The sequence below is a fragment of the Poromitra crassiceps genome, assembly GCF_964638095.1.
Source record: "Poromitra crassiceps genome assembly, chromosome: 1".
Taxonomy (NCBI): Eukaryota; Metazoa; Chordata; class Actinopteri; order Beryciformes; family Melamphaidae; genus Poromitra; species Poromitra crassiceps.
The window spans coordinates 27,529,637-27,548,988 of NC_139623.1; the positions used below are offsets into that span (position 1 = coordinate 27,529,637).

A 19,352-nucleotide genomic window follows, 5' to 3' on the forward strand; every position below is an offset into this window, starting at 1 on the left:
AAGCCTGTAACTTCATCCGTGAATGTACGCGATTGCTCCTCTTGGCCAACATATATAAAAGACATGGTTGAGACCACCTGGGAGACCTTGTCAAATGATTTAATTAAAACAAAATCCCCGGGCTTAAAGGAGTGGATTGGCCCTTCGCCCGGTGTGGATAACCTGGAGGAAACTTGTGCTGCTTCCTCAGCAGGCTAGGCAGAGAGAGTCTGTCTAAATGAGGGTGGCCCTGTGGGGTTGTTAGGGGGGTGGTGACACTTGTGGTCATACTCCTCCCCATCAGCACCTAGTGCGGGCGGAGACATGTGGTGCTGTTGGCAGTGCTCTGAATGGAGTACAGCACAAGTGGTAATGCCTTGGGCCACTTGAGACCAGTCGCTTGCACTATTTTTGTTTGTCTTTAACAATGCAATTCATCCTTTCGACTTGAGCAGAGGATGTGGGATTGTATGGGATGTGTAACTTCCAATCTTGGTGAAATGTTTTGTCTCAGTATCATTACAAAATCAGTAATATATCAGAAAACTGTAAACAGTTTTGCAGTCATTCATTTAGTTTTGACAGAGTTGATTTGAGTTAAGTTGTGGACCAGTGATGTTATTTGTGCATGAATGACATCGCTGGTCCACAACTTACTGGTTGAAAATCAGCAGAGTGTTCCTTTAAGGCAATGTGCACTGCCTATGGTAGTGATGCGTTGTAAAATACCCCCTTACTAGAGCCTTATAATAGAAGAGTTGCGACATCTCCATTCACTCCAATTGACCCGTTTTATTTTTTTACCTCACAAAAGTTCCCGGAAGTAAGGTTCTGCATTCAGCAGTGCTGTCGAGTTGCAGCAGAATGGACCGTTTGTGATGTACTTTGAAAGGGTCAGACGTTTAAAGAATCAAATTGTATATTATCAGCTTTATTTTAGCATTCAAACGTAGCGCGAGCCCCGTTCCTGGCTATTCATTGGCTATAGAGTCACGCATTTTGGAACTCCGCTGATGCCACTCTCTTATTGCTCTGCCCCTTACTACACTATCAGTTCATACAACAGGGCTTAATAATCACAACATATTACAAACAACTATTACATTTATCCCCACAAACCACTATAACATCCAGAGTTCCTTGTCAATAAGTTCATTCAGTGCAATCCAAGTGTATGTGTCTTTACAGGCCTTACAATGAAGTCTCCACAGTCACACCCCAGTTACATAAGCATTCTGTGCGTCAGAGTAAACCCCATCTTACCTTTGACACATGTTTATTTGGCAGGCGAGTGCTTATTCCCTTTAGTTGTTTGATAAAGCACCTCACTTCAGACCTGCCTGTGTCACCTTCATAGAGCACATTTCTGTTATTTTTAGAAACCCACCTGTCCCAGGGTTTTGAGTTTGCTCCATCATTAGGACATTGCCTCCAAGCCAGTTTTCTCTCTATCAGTGTCCTTGTCCAGGTGTTGTGGCACGTTTCCTCTTGCTGATGGGTTAGCTGCTGGCTGCCATGTCTCTGCAGGAGAGTAACACAGCCTCCTTGGCCTGTTTCAGTTGATACCATGTGCAGCAACCTGTGAATAATCCTTCCTCTTGCTCCCACTCTAATCATAAGGGAGATTCGTTAAATTGGGACCCTGGGTACATTGGTTAGCCATTTAGCTCTGATGGGAGCACAGGGGTCCTGTCCCAAGTTTAGGACCTTGTTGTTGTCCAAGCAAGTGAACATAACACCTGTTTCCTGGAGGGGAATGAAGAGCATGGTTGAGCTGAGAGGAATAACCAGCTACTGTGACGCACAACGTGGTCATTAGCACTACAAGCATGACTGCAGTACCGGGTCATGACTGCAGTACCAAGTCATGACTGCAGTACCGTACCGGGTCTGTGGAGACACATTTCCAGAGCCTTGCATTGCACTAATCAGGCAACTTAGTACTTGATTTGAGATGGATGTGGACATTCCTGACAAAAGCACCACATTTTCCCCAAATGCTGCCCATAGCCATAGCTTTCCATTTTTGATAGGATCCACAAATTAAAAATTTAAAACTTTGAAAGGCTATAACTTCCACACTGTTTGTCCAATTTGCAAGCAACTTTTGTCCACATGTTCAGCTGACCTTGCTACAAATTTGCCTCCCTTCTAGTCAGTTTGACCAATCTCCACCAACATCGCTATGTAGCATATGGACCAAGCTCTACAAGTTCTCTTTTAGGATTTTTGAAATCTCCTTTCGTAGATACAATTTCCTAAAGCTGTTAGAGGGTGTCGCCTGTGAGCTAAATTGTCATAACTTTATGATCGATTATCGAATTGTCACGAAACTTTGGGAACATGTTCAGAGATATCATTCATTGATAACCATGGGTAATGTATTTTGTGTTATTTCGACCAAAAGGGGTTAACCTGACGCTGCCAGATGGATGGAGGTACCGCCCCATCTGGCGGAGTCAGGTTAAAAAGCCACAAACACCAAAGGCCTAACACAAAAAGGCCGTACTTCCACCTCCCTTTGTTCAATGATCATGAAACTTGGCAATATATTAAGGGATATATTTGGACCGTGTCCTGAGAACCACAGACACTTTTTTGGGACCTCAGTACTGTTCAGAAAAGGCTTGAACCCCTGCCGTAGATGCTTGCGGCCAGGGTTCGAGTTATAGTCAGATAGCTATGGGGTCCCCCTAAATCCAGGGCCGCCGGAAAAAAATTGGGCCGTTTTTTCCTCAAATTGTGGCCGTTTGAAGCCAGATTTAGAGGAATATCTCATTTTAAATTAACAATCGGTTTAGACTGTTGTGTGATGTTATTATTCAGTCTTACTCTTAACCATCAATTTGTTCCTTTTCTCACTCACCTCCGCTCCGATAGCTATATAATGCCGTGATATTTACTTATTTGCATCTGATAAAATACAACAATTTAATTTGACAAATGAGACAAAATTGCTGAACTTAAATGAACATGTATTTAACTCTGTCTCTGCACTTATAAATCAAAAACTACAAAAATAAATACATAATGCTTATACATACATACATAATGCAAATACAATTTGCTTTCTGAGCAGTTCTCTGCACTCCGCAAGAAACGCTATCTAAAAACAACAACAAGAAGAAAACAGATGAATGGGGCAGCCATCCCCTACGCTACCGTTGCATAGCAACAACAGACCAGAAGTAACCAGAGTAGGCTAACCTTACGAACAAACTAATGTGCACAGGTAATCAAGAACTTGTGAATGAAAAACAAATCGCACCTACTGTAACAAACAGCAGCATATTTCAGCAGATACAGTAGCAGCATCTTGTTAGAACAAAAACAACTGTAGCCTTAATAGATTCAAGATTCAAGATTTTTATTGTCACTCCGTGGTACAAGTATCACGTGTGAAATTCTTGTGCTGTAGACTCCGTTTACAACATAGTACAAATATAACAGGGCATATGAGTGCAAAAACAACAAGCGACACAACAAGCAATAAGGCAGTAGAGTGATAAGACAAGTCAGAGACAGTGGCATATCCACTGCACATAGGTGCACATGTCATGTGCATACTTTAGACATGCTTAAACATTTTAAATTTGACGTATATGACGTTCAGGTGCTAATAGCATATACCTAATTAAACATACAATTAAACATTAGACATACATAATGGTATCAGCTACAGTACGGTACAGTACAGCTGCTACACTATTTGTGTATGTTAAGGAGTCTCGTGGCCTACGGGAGAAAACTGTTCCTCAAGCGATTTGTGCGTGCTTTTGGGACCCTGTATCTTCTCCCTGAGGGTAACAGGGAGAACAGGCTGTTGTGGGGATGGTTTATGTCTTTGATGATCTTCAGGGACCTCCTGAGGCACCGCTGGTTATACAGTTCCTGCAGTTCCGGCAGCTCACAGCCTGTTACGTGCTGGGCCACGCGTCTCACTCTTCGTAGCGCCCTGCGGTCCATGGTGGTACAGTTCCCATACCAGGTGGTGAAGCAGCCAGTCAGCAGGCTTTCAATGGTGCCTCTGTAGAAGTCCCTAAGGATTTCTGGCCTTAGCCCAAATTTCTTCAGGCGCCTGAGTCCGTGTAGTCGCTGTTGGGCCTTTTTGACAACAGTGGCGGTGTGACCGGCCCATGTCAGGTCCTGGTGGATGTTGACTCCCAGGTACTTGAAGCTGTCCACCCTTTCCACCACTGTGCCGTTGATGGTGATTGGGGGGTATGCGCCCCCCCCCCCCCCCCTCCTGTAGTCTACAATGATCTCCTTGGTCTTGGAGACGTTCAGAGAGAGGTGGTTGTCCTGGCACCATTGTTCCAGGGCCCCCACCTCCTCTCTGTAGGCCGTCTCGTCGCTCCTGGAGATCAGCCCCACGACTGCTGTGTCGTCTGCAAACTTCACGATGGTGTTCGAAGATTGAGTCGCCACGCAGTCGTGGGTGTAGAGGTCGTACCAGATTTTGTAATACTTACAAAATGAAAAGTCTCAGTCTCCTCTCCTCTCAGCTGTGTCCACGACATCATCAGACCATAACGTTAGCTTACCTACTAGCTAGTAGCAACCTAGCTGTTGCGCTAACAGGTTGTTGTATGTTGTCTGAAGCTGTTCTTTGTTTCTTTCTGAAACCGAAGCTATCCAGGCTTGTACACCCCGTTGGCGGCAGCTTCAGCCTTTTCTTCGGTGGCATGGTAACGCTTTACCCCGCTAGCCGGGCGCTTCTCGCTCATACTGAGCACATTAGCGCCCGGCAAACGTCACGCATTTCCCATCAAACACTCTGCCATTTTCACGTCTAGATATAAATGCCAGCTCCTACCCGAGTCTTCACGTGAAGTGAAGACGCTATCCGATGCGCAACATCCTCTTCTTTTACCAACATATAGTGGCCTCTTCCAAATTGTTGCATAAAATCCACTTTTCTGTCTTTCAAAATCCGAAAATCATTCATCTAAAGAGGTAACGCTATACTAAAGATTAATATTATCTTGTTGGCTCAGGCGGCTGTTTACATCACGTGATGGTTGCATCTTGTGGCTTCTTCTCCCTGCAACTCGGTTGTAGTAGTAGAACACGCGCTCATGGGCGGCGCATGGTGGCTTGGAGGTGAAATGCAGTGCAATGCAATGGTTTCTTATTTAGCCTATTTATCTAGTTAACATAAATAATACTAATTCTTACATCGAAAAATGTGTTATTTGGAAAAAAATAAAAATAAAAAAGTTATATTTGTGTGGGGTCCCACAGGTGTTCTGGACTATGGGGTCCCAGACTCTATCTATGGGGTCCAAGATGCCATAGGTCCCCCCATAACTCGAACCCTGCTTGCGGCTACATCCATTTGCTAAGCTGCCTGAGTATTAATATCTTCGAATCGAAACAAAGGGAGATTTCAAAAATCCGAAAACACAACTTGCAGAGCTTGGTCCATAGATGCTACATAGTGATGTTGGTGGAGATCGGTCAAACAGGCTAGGAGGAGATGCCAAAAATGAGTTTTCCAAAACTTCCAAAATATCTCAAAAACTTTAGAGGCAGACCTCAAGGGTCCTTGAGGCAAATTTGTAGAGCAAGGTCAGCTGAACATGTGTGTGTGTGTGTGTGTGTGGGGGGGGGGGGGGGGGGGGGGGCTGCTTGCAAGTTTGAAACTTTAAGCTAATGGAATTGTCAGTAAGTGGAAAACACATTTTTTGCTTTTTTTCTGGAATGTCCACATCCATTTGCTAAGCTACCTAACTACACTTCATGTTCTTGCTTCAGAGAACATACTTGTGTAACACACACCTTTTAGCTTGTTTGTGGTGATAAGTCATACCCCACATGGGAGATATATCACTTCCAGTACCTAATAATAATACATCGGATTTATATAGCGCTTTTCCAAATGCTCAAAGACGCTTCACAATACAAAACAATATAATACCATAACTTAAGAAAAGAGAAGAAAATAAATAAAGAAAATAAATAAAAGGTGAGAGAGGGAGGAGTTCATGGGTTGAAAGCAAGGGTGAAAAGGTGGGTTTTGAGGGCGTGTTTAAATGATGACAGAGTGTCTGCTTGACGGATATGGCTGGGGAGGGCGTTCCAGAGGGTGGGGGCAGCTGCAGCGAAGGCCCTGTAGCCCCAGGTCCGGAGCTTCGTTCTGGTGGTTTGGAGAAGGTTAGCATCTGCGGACCTGAGGTGACGGGTAGGCTTATGGAGGTGAAGGAGGTCAGAGAGATAGGAGGGGGCCAGGTTGTTGAGGGCTTTGAAGGTGATGAGTAATAATTTGAATTGAATCCTGTACGTGATGGGGAGCCAGTGGAGATCGTGGAGGATGGGGGTGATGTGGTCGGAGCGGCGGGTGGAGGTGAGCATGCGGGCAGCGGAGTTTTGGACGTATTGGAGTTTTTTGAGGGTTTTGGTGGGTGTGCCGTATAGAATGCTGTTGCAGTAGTCCAGTCGGGATGTGATGAAAGCGTGAGTCAGTGTTTCGGCAGCAGAGAAGGATAGTGAGGGGCGTAGACGGGCAATGTTCCTGAGGTGAAAGAAGGCGGATTTGGTGATCTGGTTGACATGCGGGATGAAGGAGAGGGTGGGGTCGAGAATGATTCCAAGGTTGCGGACGTGGGTGGAGGGGGTGACAGTGGAGCCGTCAATGTTGACAGAGAAATCCTGGGTGGAGCGGGTGAGGGAATTTGGGCCAATGATAATGATTTCGGATTTGTCACAGTTGAGTTTCAGAAAGTTGTTTTGCATCCAGATTTTAATGTCAGAGAGGCAGGTGATGAGGGTGGAGTGGGTGGCGGCAGTGATGGTCTTGGTGGAAAGGTAGAGCTGTGTGTCATCTGCGTAACAGTGGAATTGGAGGCCATGTTTACGGAGGATGTGCCCAAGTGGTAGGATGTAGAGGATAAATAGTAGGGGACCAAGTACTGAACCCTGGGGGACACCGTGGGGGACTGGGGCAGTGGGGGATTTGGAGTTATTGGTGAAGATGAATTGGTGTCTGTCGGAGAGGTATGATTTGAACCAGGAGAGGGCAGTGTCGGTGATTCCAATGGTGGACTGGAGGCGAGAGATGAGGATGGAGTGGTTAATGGTGTCGAAGGCGGCGCTGAGGTCAAGGAGGATGAGGATGGAGAGGGAACCAGAGTCAGCGGAAAGTAGTATGTCATTGGTGACCTTTAATAGAGCGGTTTCTGTGCTGTGTTTTGTGCGAAAGCCGGATTGAAAGGGTTCGTACAGGTTATTGGTTTCAAGGTGGGATGACAACTGGGAAGCAACGGCTCGTTCCAAAATTTTTGACAGAAAGGGGAGGTTGGAGATGGGGCGGAAGTTGTTGAGATTGTCAGGGTTTAGTCCAGGTTTTTTAAGCAGTGGTGTAATGGCAGCGAGTTTCAGGGCGGGGGGTACAAAGCCAGTGGACAGAGAGGAGTTTATGACTGTAGTGATCAGAGGAGAGAGTGAGGGGAGGCAAGCCTTGACTAGGGAGGAGGGGATGGGGTCCAGGATGCAGGTTGTTGATTTCATGCCAGTCATGATGGTGGTTAGGTCGGATGCTGTGATTTCAGAGAAGGATGAGAGCGGGGGGTTTGGAGGCGGGGGGAGGTCGGGTTCCGGATCAGAGACAATGGAGGTGGAGGATTTGGCCAGTTGATTGTGAATGGTGTCGATTTTGGTTTGAAAGTGCGAGAGAAATGAGTTGCATTGACTGACGGTAAATGAGTTGGAGATGGTGTCCATGGGTTTGAGGAGTTTGCTTATGGTGGAAAAAAGTGTCCTTGGGTTGTTGCTGCCAGATTGTATGACGGAGGAATAGTGGGAGGAGCGTGCGTTATTGAGAGCTTCCTTGTAGTGCTGTTGGTGGATTTTGAAGAGATCTTTATGTACAGTGAGACCGGTTTTGTGGGCAAGGCGTTCAAGTTGGCGGCCCTTGGATTTGAGCTGATGGAGATGGTCGGTGTACCAGGGGGCGGAGTGAATGAAGGAGACAGATTTGTTTTTTGGGGGAGCGAGTTGATTGAGACAGGAGGTGAGGGTGTGGTTGTATGTGTTAACCAGTTCAGTGGGGCAGAAATTCTGGATGAGGGCGGGGTCAGGGAGAGTGTCGGCCAATAGGGAGGAAAGGGAGGGGGGGTGAATATTTTTAAGGTTACGGAAGGTTATGGAGCGCTTCTGTTTCATGAGGGGGGTGGGAATGAGAATGTCCAGGGTGATGGCTAGATGGTCAGAGATGGTGAGGTCATGGCTGGTTAGATTGTTGATGGGGAGGCCGGAGGTGCAGATCAGATCCAGAGTGTGTCCTTTGTTGTGGGTAGGAAAATCTACATGTTGGGTGATGTTGAAAAAGTTGAGAATGTCCAGGAGTTCAATAGCTGGTTTGGAGGCAGTCGAGTCAATATGAATGTTAAAGTCACCAAGTAATAAAATGGATGGAGAGATGGCACAGAGTTGTGTGAGAAATTCAGACAGTTCAGAGGGAAAGGCAGGGTTTGGTTTGGGGGGGCGGTAAATGACTGCAGTAACCAGGGGTTTAGAACCAGACAGTTTAAAGACAAGGTGTTCAAATGAGGAGACGGCCGGGATGGTTATTGCAGTTGTTTTGATGTTTTGCCGATGAATTATTGCAATACCACCACCAAGCTTGTGGAGGCGTGGTTTGTCCATGTAGGTGTATCCGGGGGGTGAGGTCTGGTTCAGGGAGAAATATTCTTGAGGTTTTTGCCATGTTTCAGTAATGCACAGGAAGTCCAGATTATTGTCAATTATGAATTCATTTACAATGAGGGCTTTGTTATTGATGGACCGGGCGTTAAACAGAGCAACTTTCAGAAGTGGTTGAGTTTGAGTGGGCTGTGGTGCTTTGGCCAGGGGGCGGAGGTTCAAAGCATTCACATGTGGGTTGTACTGATGACGCGTCGTGTTGTTGTGGTGACGGAATGAGGAAGTGCGGGAGCTGTTGTCGGACCACAGAGATGGGATGTTGTTGGTAGCGGTGAAATTATGAATAAACTTGCGACGGGAGCCTCTATGGATGTAACGGTGGCGACGGAGAAGTCCAAGGTTATTTATTGATGAAATGAATTCCATGGGCGGAGGCGTTTGGTGGTTCAGGCGGAGGAGTTGCATGCTTGAGTAGCGTAACGTCATGTCCGAAACAGAACTGGAACTGATGGAGGTGGATAATGGCTGAGACAGACGGATTGGCAGCAGATGAAACAAGATGAACCACAGCATGACAGATGGAGAAAATGAGCCGGCCTAGGCCCACGTTGGAAGCTGAGGGGAGCTAGTTTGGCTCAAGGTGGAAGGCAGCGGTCCTAGCCAGCGAGGGGCTAACCGCACCGGGCCAGGTGGAGGCCTGTCCGGGGTCTGCCTTCGGCGGTGCTGGGGGGCAGCGGTCCTAGCCAGCGAGGGCTAACCGCACCGACACAGGTGGTGGCCTGTCCGGGGTCTACCCTCACCAGCTTACGATGGTAGATGAAGTCCGTCAGACACAGGTGAGTGCCTGAACAGTTAAGTTGTAACGTAACGTTAGCCAGAAGTTTGTGTTGAGAGTCCGGGTAGAGTAGAAGAGAGTAATCCGTTGCGGCCTTGTGGGAAACCAATTGTTAAGGCAGATCGAGAGGCAATGTTTTAACTCTGAATCAAATCAAAACCAATCAAAATGAAAACAGAGAAAACGAATAAACTAATCCAAATTTTGGAGGGAGAAGCGGCAGCCAAACGCGCCAGCGTCCTCTCCTCTCCAAAGAGGCAGTGACATACCTACATTGAACCAATAGGGCTAATTGTAAGTTCTGGGAGAATAATTTGTACCTGAACTATCTCAATTTGAGACTTACTGTATACAGTATGGCAAATGCTTTGCCATGTCAATATTATGAGCTACTGAATGAAACACAGGACAGTTTAGGAAGAGTGCCATAGGGAACAAATAGCTCATTTTAATTTGAGCAAGCATGTGAAACAAAAGCACAGCTTAACAGAAAAATACATTTTATTGGCTTTTTGCCTGCTGAGCACAGCTTCTGTTATTAATTGTCAGAGGTGCCCTGGCTATCTGCCAGAATCTATGCTGGTCTCCATTTAGGAAGCACTATGTATTTCTAATGGAGGACAAGGTCGGCTCATTTTCAAACCAGACAACAGTTTACAGTAGGAAATGCTATAATTTACTTCCATTATTTTTAACCCTGTGGTTTCAACCCCATAGTTTAGCTTTGAGTTAGATGGAGAGTATAATCCCGGTGGAGTAATAAAAAGACTCAATGCAACATATATATATATATATATATATATATATATATATATATATATATATATATATATATTCTGCATTTAATTATCAGGCTTTTCATCATTTTTACATCAAATTTACATTTCAAAAGGGAAGAATTATGAAATAGATAAACTTTGACCCAAAAGTTGCCTCCATTGGAAGAATGATTACGTTTAGTTACGTGATTCCCTCACAGAATGTAAAAAGAATATGCTTGTGATATTCTGTCAAATTTCACTCCCATCCATTCCACCTTAAAAAGTACCCATTGAATCAAACAAAATGCAATAAAGCAGAGAGGTGCAGCAGCAGTCCTCTGACTTTCTGCACACAGCGAGATGATGGCTCTATTGAGAACATTAAAATGGCAAATGATTCAGAACTAAAATGTGCATTATAATTAATTTTACCATAGATCCAGCCTAGCTGATTGCATGCAAGAACATGACATGTCACAACCTCATGGATGAATTCAGATACACTAATGTGACACTCCATCTTCTGCTTCTGTAATTTTGTTTCTTTTTTCTAAAAAGAAATCAGACTCTGGTTAATGTCAAAACGGCTACTGTGAAGAAGCAGTGATGGATTTGATTGTTCTTTTACGCACTGCAATCAGTGCACAACTAGTTGATTGAGATGATAGAAGAGGGGCGTCTGGGTAGTGTAGAGGTAAAAGCACTCGCCTACTGTACCACCGCAGAGACCCGGGTTCAATTCCCGCCGGTGGGCTATGTGTCCTGGTCGCTGCACTAGTACCTCCTCTGGTCCATGTGGGTGCCTGTTTGGGGGGGAGGTGAACTGGGGGGAATAGCTTCATCCTCCCACGCGCTACATTCTGCCGGTGAAACTCCTCGATGTCGGGTGAAAAGAAGCAGCTGACGACTGCACATGTTTCAGAGGAAGCATGTGGTAGGTTGTCTACCACTCTCCCCAGATCGGAAGATAGGGTGGAGCAACGACCGGGGCAGCAGGGGGAATTTGCCAAGTACAGTTGGGGGAAAAAACATGATTTCGATTTTAAATTGTTTTTATTTGGAGATGATAGAAGAGAGCTTATCACGTTAAAAATGATTGTCTTCTCACTTTTGTGTTTAATCTGGTGATTTCTACAAACCTGTCACCAGCAAAGATGACGGTAACTCCTGATAAGATACATAATGAAAAGCATTCATAACTGAACAGTGATCACAGGGAAAATAAGAGGAACGATCATACTGAGGAGTGTTTATGATCTTATTCTCTGCATGCATTGGGATTAAATCAATTGTGCGTGGTAGCATGAATGAGTATTGTGTGTATTGAACAAAGCCACATCTACCTCATACTGTATATTGTTATTAACTCTCGGTTCTACCTTGGCATAGGAAATAGAATAATTGGAAGTGACCTAAAATGATTAAGGAAGAGTCTGTATACCTTGTACAATATGATATCTAACCTTACATGGTTCCTTTAACATCAATTCATTAAATAACTGTGTATAGCAATTTACAGTTGGAAAGATATGCCAATGCAATCTGTGCAGTCCAGACACTGCTGGGTCTCCATTCACCAGAATACAGAACAAACCTGTAATATGTCTGTATATCGCTACTCAACATGATCAACTGAATCATTATAAATCAAATACACATTCATGCTAGTTGAATAAGGTTGATATGATATGCTCACTTTTTTTCTCTCCTCCAAATGCATACTGACAGCAGCACTATGTACACTTTTAGGGCCCGTTGATTGCAACAGCTTTTACAAATGGATACCATTGAACAGGTGGCCGGTTGCCATCTCATCAGAGGTATTACATTTTCTTTACTGTGTATTTCTCTCAATCTCTCTCTACATGCATCACATGATCCAATGTTCCTTCCACCAATGAGAGAGCGGGTAGTAAGTGTGTGAGTGTAACAGAAGGGTCACCTATTCACAAATCAAGGGACTTGTGTTGGCTAGGGTATTACCTGGATGTGGGAATATAAGGAAAAAGATGGGGAAAGGTACATGACAACACGCACATCTCTGTATGCACATGGGTGACTTGATTAGTTAAGACTTCAGTCACGCTCACACACTACCGCTTTTTCTTTTTCCAAATTAATATCTTGAAATAATCCACCCCCTAAAGAAATAGTCTACCACATTTCTTTTACCAGTGCCAACCCAAAAACAATGCAAATTGGGGGCTATCTTCCCTGCCTTAAAGCACGTGCAAAAAGGTGCACAAGCGCAAATAGGGGATATCGCCTGTACCAAGATAGGGCCCCATGGGCCCTATCGTCGCACTGGCCTTAAATTAGCGCTTAGCGCCAGACGCAGCCTATATTAGTGGGCATGGACCAGCGCACTCCCTATTTTCGTGTCGGCACTACACGCGGCCTTAAGCATTATAACCACGCCTTTTAAGCGTAGAATTATTCACAACGTGCTCATTGGAGAAGTGCAGTAAACGAATCACAATGTCCCTTTCATGTTCCATTCCACGGAGCGATCCAATCCGGTCAGAAAAGCCCGACCAAAGCACTCTGAGCTCCCCCCCCTCCCTCTTTCATCCCCGTCTGTCTCCATATATATTATTCCATATTATTATGCTTCTCAAACCAATCTCACTGCAGTTTAAATACAGCAAGCATGTAAATACGCTACACTATAGCAAGATCAAAGTGAAAAGAATGTTCTAAACGCATCGGCTAGAAAAATATAGCCTATCCGTGGATGTCATGATGAGATTAGATTGGTGAAAGTTTGGGCAGAAAGTTTTCTCTCGCTACCTTTTCCTCTCCCCCACTGCACAGGTAGGATGATGCAACAGCCTCTGAATGACAGGGGCTCAAAACTACGGTATAACAACTTTTTTTTCATCGGTCATTGTACCTGTCTGATGCGTGAGAGAGAGGGAGTGTGAGAGAGAGGGGGAGAGAGAGTGAGATGGCAGAGGAGAGCTGCGCGTAATTACGCAGAGTAATATCCCCGGCGCACTGAATAAGGCCAGGTTTTGAAAAGCGCTAAGCGCTAAATTAACGCCAGGTGGGGAGATAGCTTTAGGCCGGTATTTAAGGCCGAAACGCCTATTCTGGCCTATTCTGGCACTGCGCCACGCCTCTAAGCGCATTTTGGGGCCTAAAAACATGATGCTATCTTCCCGAGGCGGTGTCCACCCGCTATGCCGACCACCCGCAATGCCGACCTTAGGTTTAGGCATGGGGGGTGGGAGAGGTTAGGTTTTGGGTTAGGGTCTGGGGGAGGTTAGGTTTAGGCGTGGGGGGTGGGAGAGGTTATGTTTTGGGTTAGGGTCTGGGGGAGGTTAGGTTTAGGTATGGGGGGAGGTTAGGTTTGGCGTGGGGGCTGGGAGAGGTTAGCTCCACCGACACGCTGCACGCCGCCTCGCTCAGCTGGTTCTGCTTGTGGGCTATCGGCATTGCGACCTGTCGGCACTGCGGCCTGTCGGCACATAGACGCGGCACCCCCGAGGCAGGCGCAAAGTGCGTTTTTTGCGTTTAACGCCAGTTTAGCGCCTAAGGCCAGTGGGAAGATAGGGCCCCATGTGTTTACAAGAGACATGTATAGGATGGGATCCCATGTAAGGGGTCCATGAGATACCAGCCGGGCGAGCCATCCGTCACCCCTAGCCTCAGTCACTTGTCATTCTTGACCTCGTCAAAGTAGGCCAAAAACGGGTCCCAGATAGTAGAGAACCTTTTGAGTGAGTTGGTTCTCAGGGACCTGAGTCTCTCCATCTGTATAACAGAGATACTGGGCCCTATCTTCCCCCTGAGCTTAGGCGCTAAACTGGCCCAGAAATGCGCTTTACGCCGAAGAGGCGTGTCGCAGTGCCAGAATAGGCCAGAATGGGCGTTTCGGCCTTAAACGCTATCTTCTCCACTGGCGTTAATTTAGCGCTTATCGCTTTTCAAAACCAGGCCTTATTCAGTGCGCCGACTCCCCTACCAAATGCCACACACAGACACACATGTGCATCTCCCAGCATGCATTGAGGCTTAATACATTTCGACAAGAAAAAGCAACCAAAGTAGGCTAAGTGGTAGATAGAAATAATATTTATGTTAACACAACATGCAATTCTAGAACATTTCAATATTGGACAAAATAAAACATAAAAATCAAAACACAACCCTATGTGAAACATTTATGTAATCCAGGTGGCATATACAGTATATCCGTCGCAAATACAACGTGGTATAGACGAGTAACACGGTTGTACTGTGATGTCCGCTCCAACAAGACTTAGCTTACTTGACACGTACTTTTTCAATAAAAACACATTTATGCCATGACTTTACATAATGTAGGCTATATTTATGTGCATCATTTAGCCTGTGCTGTGCTGTGATGTGCAGGAGCAGCAGGTAGCCTACAAGTCATAAAACTATACCTGCCCTGAATGAGCCGCGTGGGGGTGCTTGTTCACTATTGTGAAAGTTATGTGTTTACAACATAAAGATCATGGAATTGGATGGCATCAGGAATGTCACCGATAGTTAACGTTCTATATTGTAGGCTACAGGGAGACCGCATCAGCCCTGCTGAACAGATCTGTATTTGCCTGGCTGTAGGTTGAATTGCTTTATTCAGGCTATGATCTGTGATGTGCTGAGATATCCAAATTGGCATGAAGAAATGACAGCATGCAGCCGCAACCCGGACTGGATCGAGTGGATCGGAGCTTCGAAAGGAAGAATGTCATTGCGTAATTGCAGTTCACCAATGACCACAGAACACAATAATTCTACGCCTAAAAGGCGTGGTTAAATGGTTAAGGCCGGGTTTAGCGCAGAGGGGAAAATAGGGACTGCGCTTGACCACGCCCACTAATAGCGCTAGGCCTGGTGTTAAACGCTATTTTAAGGCCAGGGGGAAGATAGGGCCCCATGTCTATCAGCCACACCTGAAAAGAAGGTGAAGATGAGGACTTCCATTCCTTCAAAATGAGTTTTTTGGCGACAGTTGTCCCTGGTGTCAGAGATTGTTGCACAGCTATAGGGAAGTTCAGTGAGGACTCCGAGCAATGTCTGTGCAGGTTTTGACACTAGAATGCTGTTTTCACATGCGTCTGCTGAAAGTGTAAAGTTTATCTGTGAAAATAAAAATTTTAGGGGTGGGCCTATGAGGATGATTTGTGACATCACAAAAAGCTTGGAAGCCAGTCCCTGTCCATTATTCACCTTACAGAAGTGTGATGTGGAAACTTGAAGTCTCCAGTGCACATACACTGAATGGACTTTGCAGTGAATTAATGTACTGTAGGAAAATCCAGCAGCAAAACTTTTGAGAATTTTAACTATATAATTTTACTTTTTTGTGTAGGAAAACCATCTCAGACACAAATTATTATTCAAAGTAGAGTATTTTACATAAATCTTAAAACATAACTTTAAGGGGGTCTTTAAGTATTTCATCTAAGCTGCTGTGTGCCTCAGATTTCATCCAAAATACTTTATTTGATAGTCACTTTAGTGGTCAGTGATTTTTAATATTATATATAATAATTCTGTTGTTATTGTGTTTTGTTTTGTTTTGTTTCTCATCACCCAGCAGAGTATATCTGGTGGTCCAGCAAAGACAGGACGGAGTTTCTAATTGGCTTTGTGTGCAGGTGATGCCATCCGACTTCAAGCACTACAGCATCACCCAGGCTAAAAGAAGGCAAGGTGAAGAAGAAAACGAAAATGTTAGTCATCTCAGACAAATAACAACTGCTGTACTATATTCCAAACCTCCTATAACTTTACAACCTGGTTTGGTTTGATGTTTCACGTCAATTTCATTTATTTCCTTCCTTTGATAGCTTTATGATTAGTTTTAAGAAGTCATCTTAGTTGGTTTTGTGTCATTTTATTTGACTTTCTAGTATATTTGTGTAAATTGATTTTGTTTTAACTAAGGGGGTCATAGCCAAGAATATTTACAAGTCATGTCTTCATCTTTGTATCAGTTGTAGTAAAGGAAAGTGATTGGATATTTAAGTGAGTCTTTCCAGACACAAAAAAGTTCAAAGTGGAAAGACTTGGAGATTTATGTTTTTTATTTTACTTTGGAAAGAAAATTTAAGAGGGTATCTAAGTAATAAATCTAAGTAGCCGTTTTATTTCTTGTGATGTCTCATTGTTAACCATAATGACCTATTTTGGGGCAATACAAAGAGGACTCCAATATTTTTATGGTCCTTTTTTATAAGTGTTGTTTTTGTTGTTTAGAAAAAATATATATATATGCTATAACAAATTTCATATAACTACATTGTGAATTCAAACTTGAGAAAAAGAAATGTAGCTGTACATATTATTCCAGTCACTGCATATAACCAACTCAATGAGAGAATAGCATATTTTTGTGATGGTGTGTCAAAGAACATGTTATAGCGTGTGAATAGAAGAAAAAGCTGTAAACAATTATTACTATTATTGTTATTATTATTATTATTATTATTATACTTTTCTGCTGGAAGACGGTCACCGCCCCCAGAGACAAACAGAACACACTTGCTCTGTAAATACTCAAGCTGAATAATTTCACAAGTGTCATACCAGCAAATTTACAAACAAACAAATGCTGTTTTAAGAAGTAAAAGATCCTTGATTGGTATCTTTTGTCTAACTGTTAAGATATCAATATCATTTCAAAGAACGAAACAAAAGAGATGATTCAATCCAAAGCACACTGTACTTAGATGTGAAGAGAACTTGAACCAGGCATTTGAAAGTGCTCTGTGCATCCGGACACTTTTTTTTACTCTTGAGAGAAAACTTGTTTGTTGTTTGTTATTGTTTGTGTCATCCTGCTTGTTCCTTATTCGTTTTGGAACACGATATCTGGGCTCTGTGCTCGAGCCTTTATGTAATGCTTGTTCTCTGAATCCGTTCTTTTTGAATGAATTAGGAAAGTAAACATTTTGATACCATACCTCAGCCTTGTGAGTTCTATTGTGGAATCATTGGCAGGTTTAATTTATTCTAGTGGCAAAATAAATGAAAATATTGAAAGGTAAAGCGAGTAATCATTGCACTGTGAGTAGTAAAGTACAGGCCAGTTCCTATTTGCACATGTACATGTCAGCTTTTTTAAATCGGCCCTGTGCTTTTGGGGATAGTATGAAGGATTTCTGGGTAACATATTCTCAACTAGACACACGCTTCAACGGTTTGAGGTGAGAAAACAGCTTGGTAAATAGTAATTGATATATTGGAGTGTATTGAGGCAATGCCTTTGGATTTCATTAGACGCTAGACCCATGTCTCATTTATGATGTTTATACAAAATCAATAGATGACACTGAATTTATTCACTCTGTCGCTGCGCCAATGTCTGCACAGTATGTGCGGGTCACACTTTCACTCACTGACAAACATGTCATATTATGATGATGCTCTAGAGTGCATCCTGGGGTTGAAACATGTTGATGGAATGAGTGGTGTGTGTATTCTGAAATACTTTACGCTGCAGATGTATCTGTTCTTTCATTTTACTTCTTGTCTCATACTTCTTTGATTTCAAACAACCAGGTAAAGAAATATGCTGGATACTTTTACAGTAAATGATATGGAGGTGTGATCAAGTAATAATTTAAAGAGTAAAGAAAAAACATGTAATGTTCAAATGTAAAAGAAATATAAAACTATAAAAAAAGAAAGAAAAAAGAAAGATGCTTCTTTGCTGATTTCAATTTTAATCAGATAGTTTTATTAATACTTTGTGGTTAATATTAATAATTGTAATATACTATTAAAATGTACTGTGCATCCATTGCTTTCTCTCTTTCCATTCCCCATCTTCCAATAGCCTACGACCTTTTATTGATCATTCATGTATTTCATTAGTGTGTAAACAAATCACAGTTAACTTGTAAACCGAGTGCTGTCTTTGATAGCAGTGTAGTGGTCGATGCTCTTTGTTGTTATCCCTTGCTCTACCTCTCCTTTCTCTCATATTTACCCCCACTCCGCTCTCTTGCTCTTTTCTATCTCCTGTAATTACAAGTAGATGTTATATAGGACTAAGTCATATAATACTTGTAGTGCTTAGTGGATTTAGGACATGTCAAGATAGACCTTTCTCTAATGATCATAATTAATTAATTAATTGATTAATTAATTAATTAATAGTATTCTGATATTTGCATTTATTTTGATAGAGGTTCATTGTAATTTATTCCCTGTGTTTCTTCTGTTGGTTTTGTTTTGCCACTCTCACATGGTTTTTCAGCTAACCAAAGCTATCATGGATGAACACTAGAAACAGTTGCTGTAAGATGGAATTGTACACAAGGCATTATTTGGATCTCCCCACCCTTGAATGTTTTAAAAGGGGTGTGCCATACTACCTTAAATGCTAATGCTAGATATGCAAAACTTTTATTTTTGATTATTTTTTAAGAGGGACACAAGCTTATAAAAAGATTTTGTGTAAAAGAAAATTCATATTTTTTAAAAAGATTCTAACATACCAATGATGATCACAATAGTAACGATATAAATCATACTGTTTAAATAACCTGTAATATCTTTTAATGTTTGTAGACTTTGGAAATATCCCAGATGCCTCTGGCACAACTATTTTTAGATAATACTGTTTTTGATCTTATTCTGATTTTTGTTTCTCTCAAAATTTGTATTAATACTTTTTAATCTTAGATCATGGAAACTAGTTTTTTGTTTTAATCTTATCAAGGTTGTTCACACTGACAGTAGACGGTAAGCGTCGAAGACCCCATGAACACAAATCAGAACATGGCTCTGCAGAAAGAAAGAAAACGGTAATATTGGCAAGCTGAAGGATGGAGTGTGCATCTAGGCTGATTATTAGAAGATTGAATAAAGTTATGCAAAAGAAATCAATGGGCTGACGTAGGATGGACCAGTATTCTAGGGCTGTGATTCAGCTGTGCGATAAATCAGCACATAAGAGATTATTGAAAACTACAACCATCCATATAGAGAGCCAAAGTCCTGCCCCTTCCGGTCAGGGTCTACACGCACCAGCATCTGACGAAATATGAATGATGGTGAATTTGGAGAGACAATATTTGTTTTATCATGTTTGACTTGTGCCATGAGGTACAGATATGTTTGTCAATTTAAAAGATAACTTTGCAAATCAA

General features: G+C 43.1%; 1 protein-coding gene across 1 annotated transcript in view; it reads left to right on the top strand.

The window, feature by feature from the left end:
- The window catches only part of LOC310788377 (RNA-binding protein Musashi homolog 2-like), a gene marked incomplete at both ends in the record, with an annotated part of 592,153 nt that extends 576,318 nt beyond the window's left edge, over positions 1-15,835 (top strand). Inside the window, one exon of the mRNA XM_083649940.1 lies at positions 15,791-15,835. Coding sequence (XP_083506066.1) covers positions 15,791-15,835 — 45 coding nt within the window. The remainder of the gene's footprint in view (positions 1-15,790) is intronic.
- Between the last annotated feature and the right edge of the window lie 3,517 nt (positions 15,836-19,352).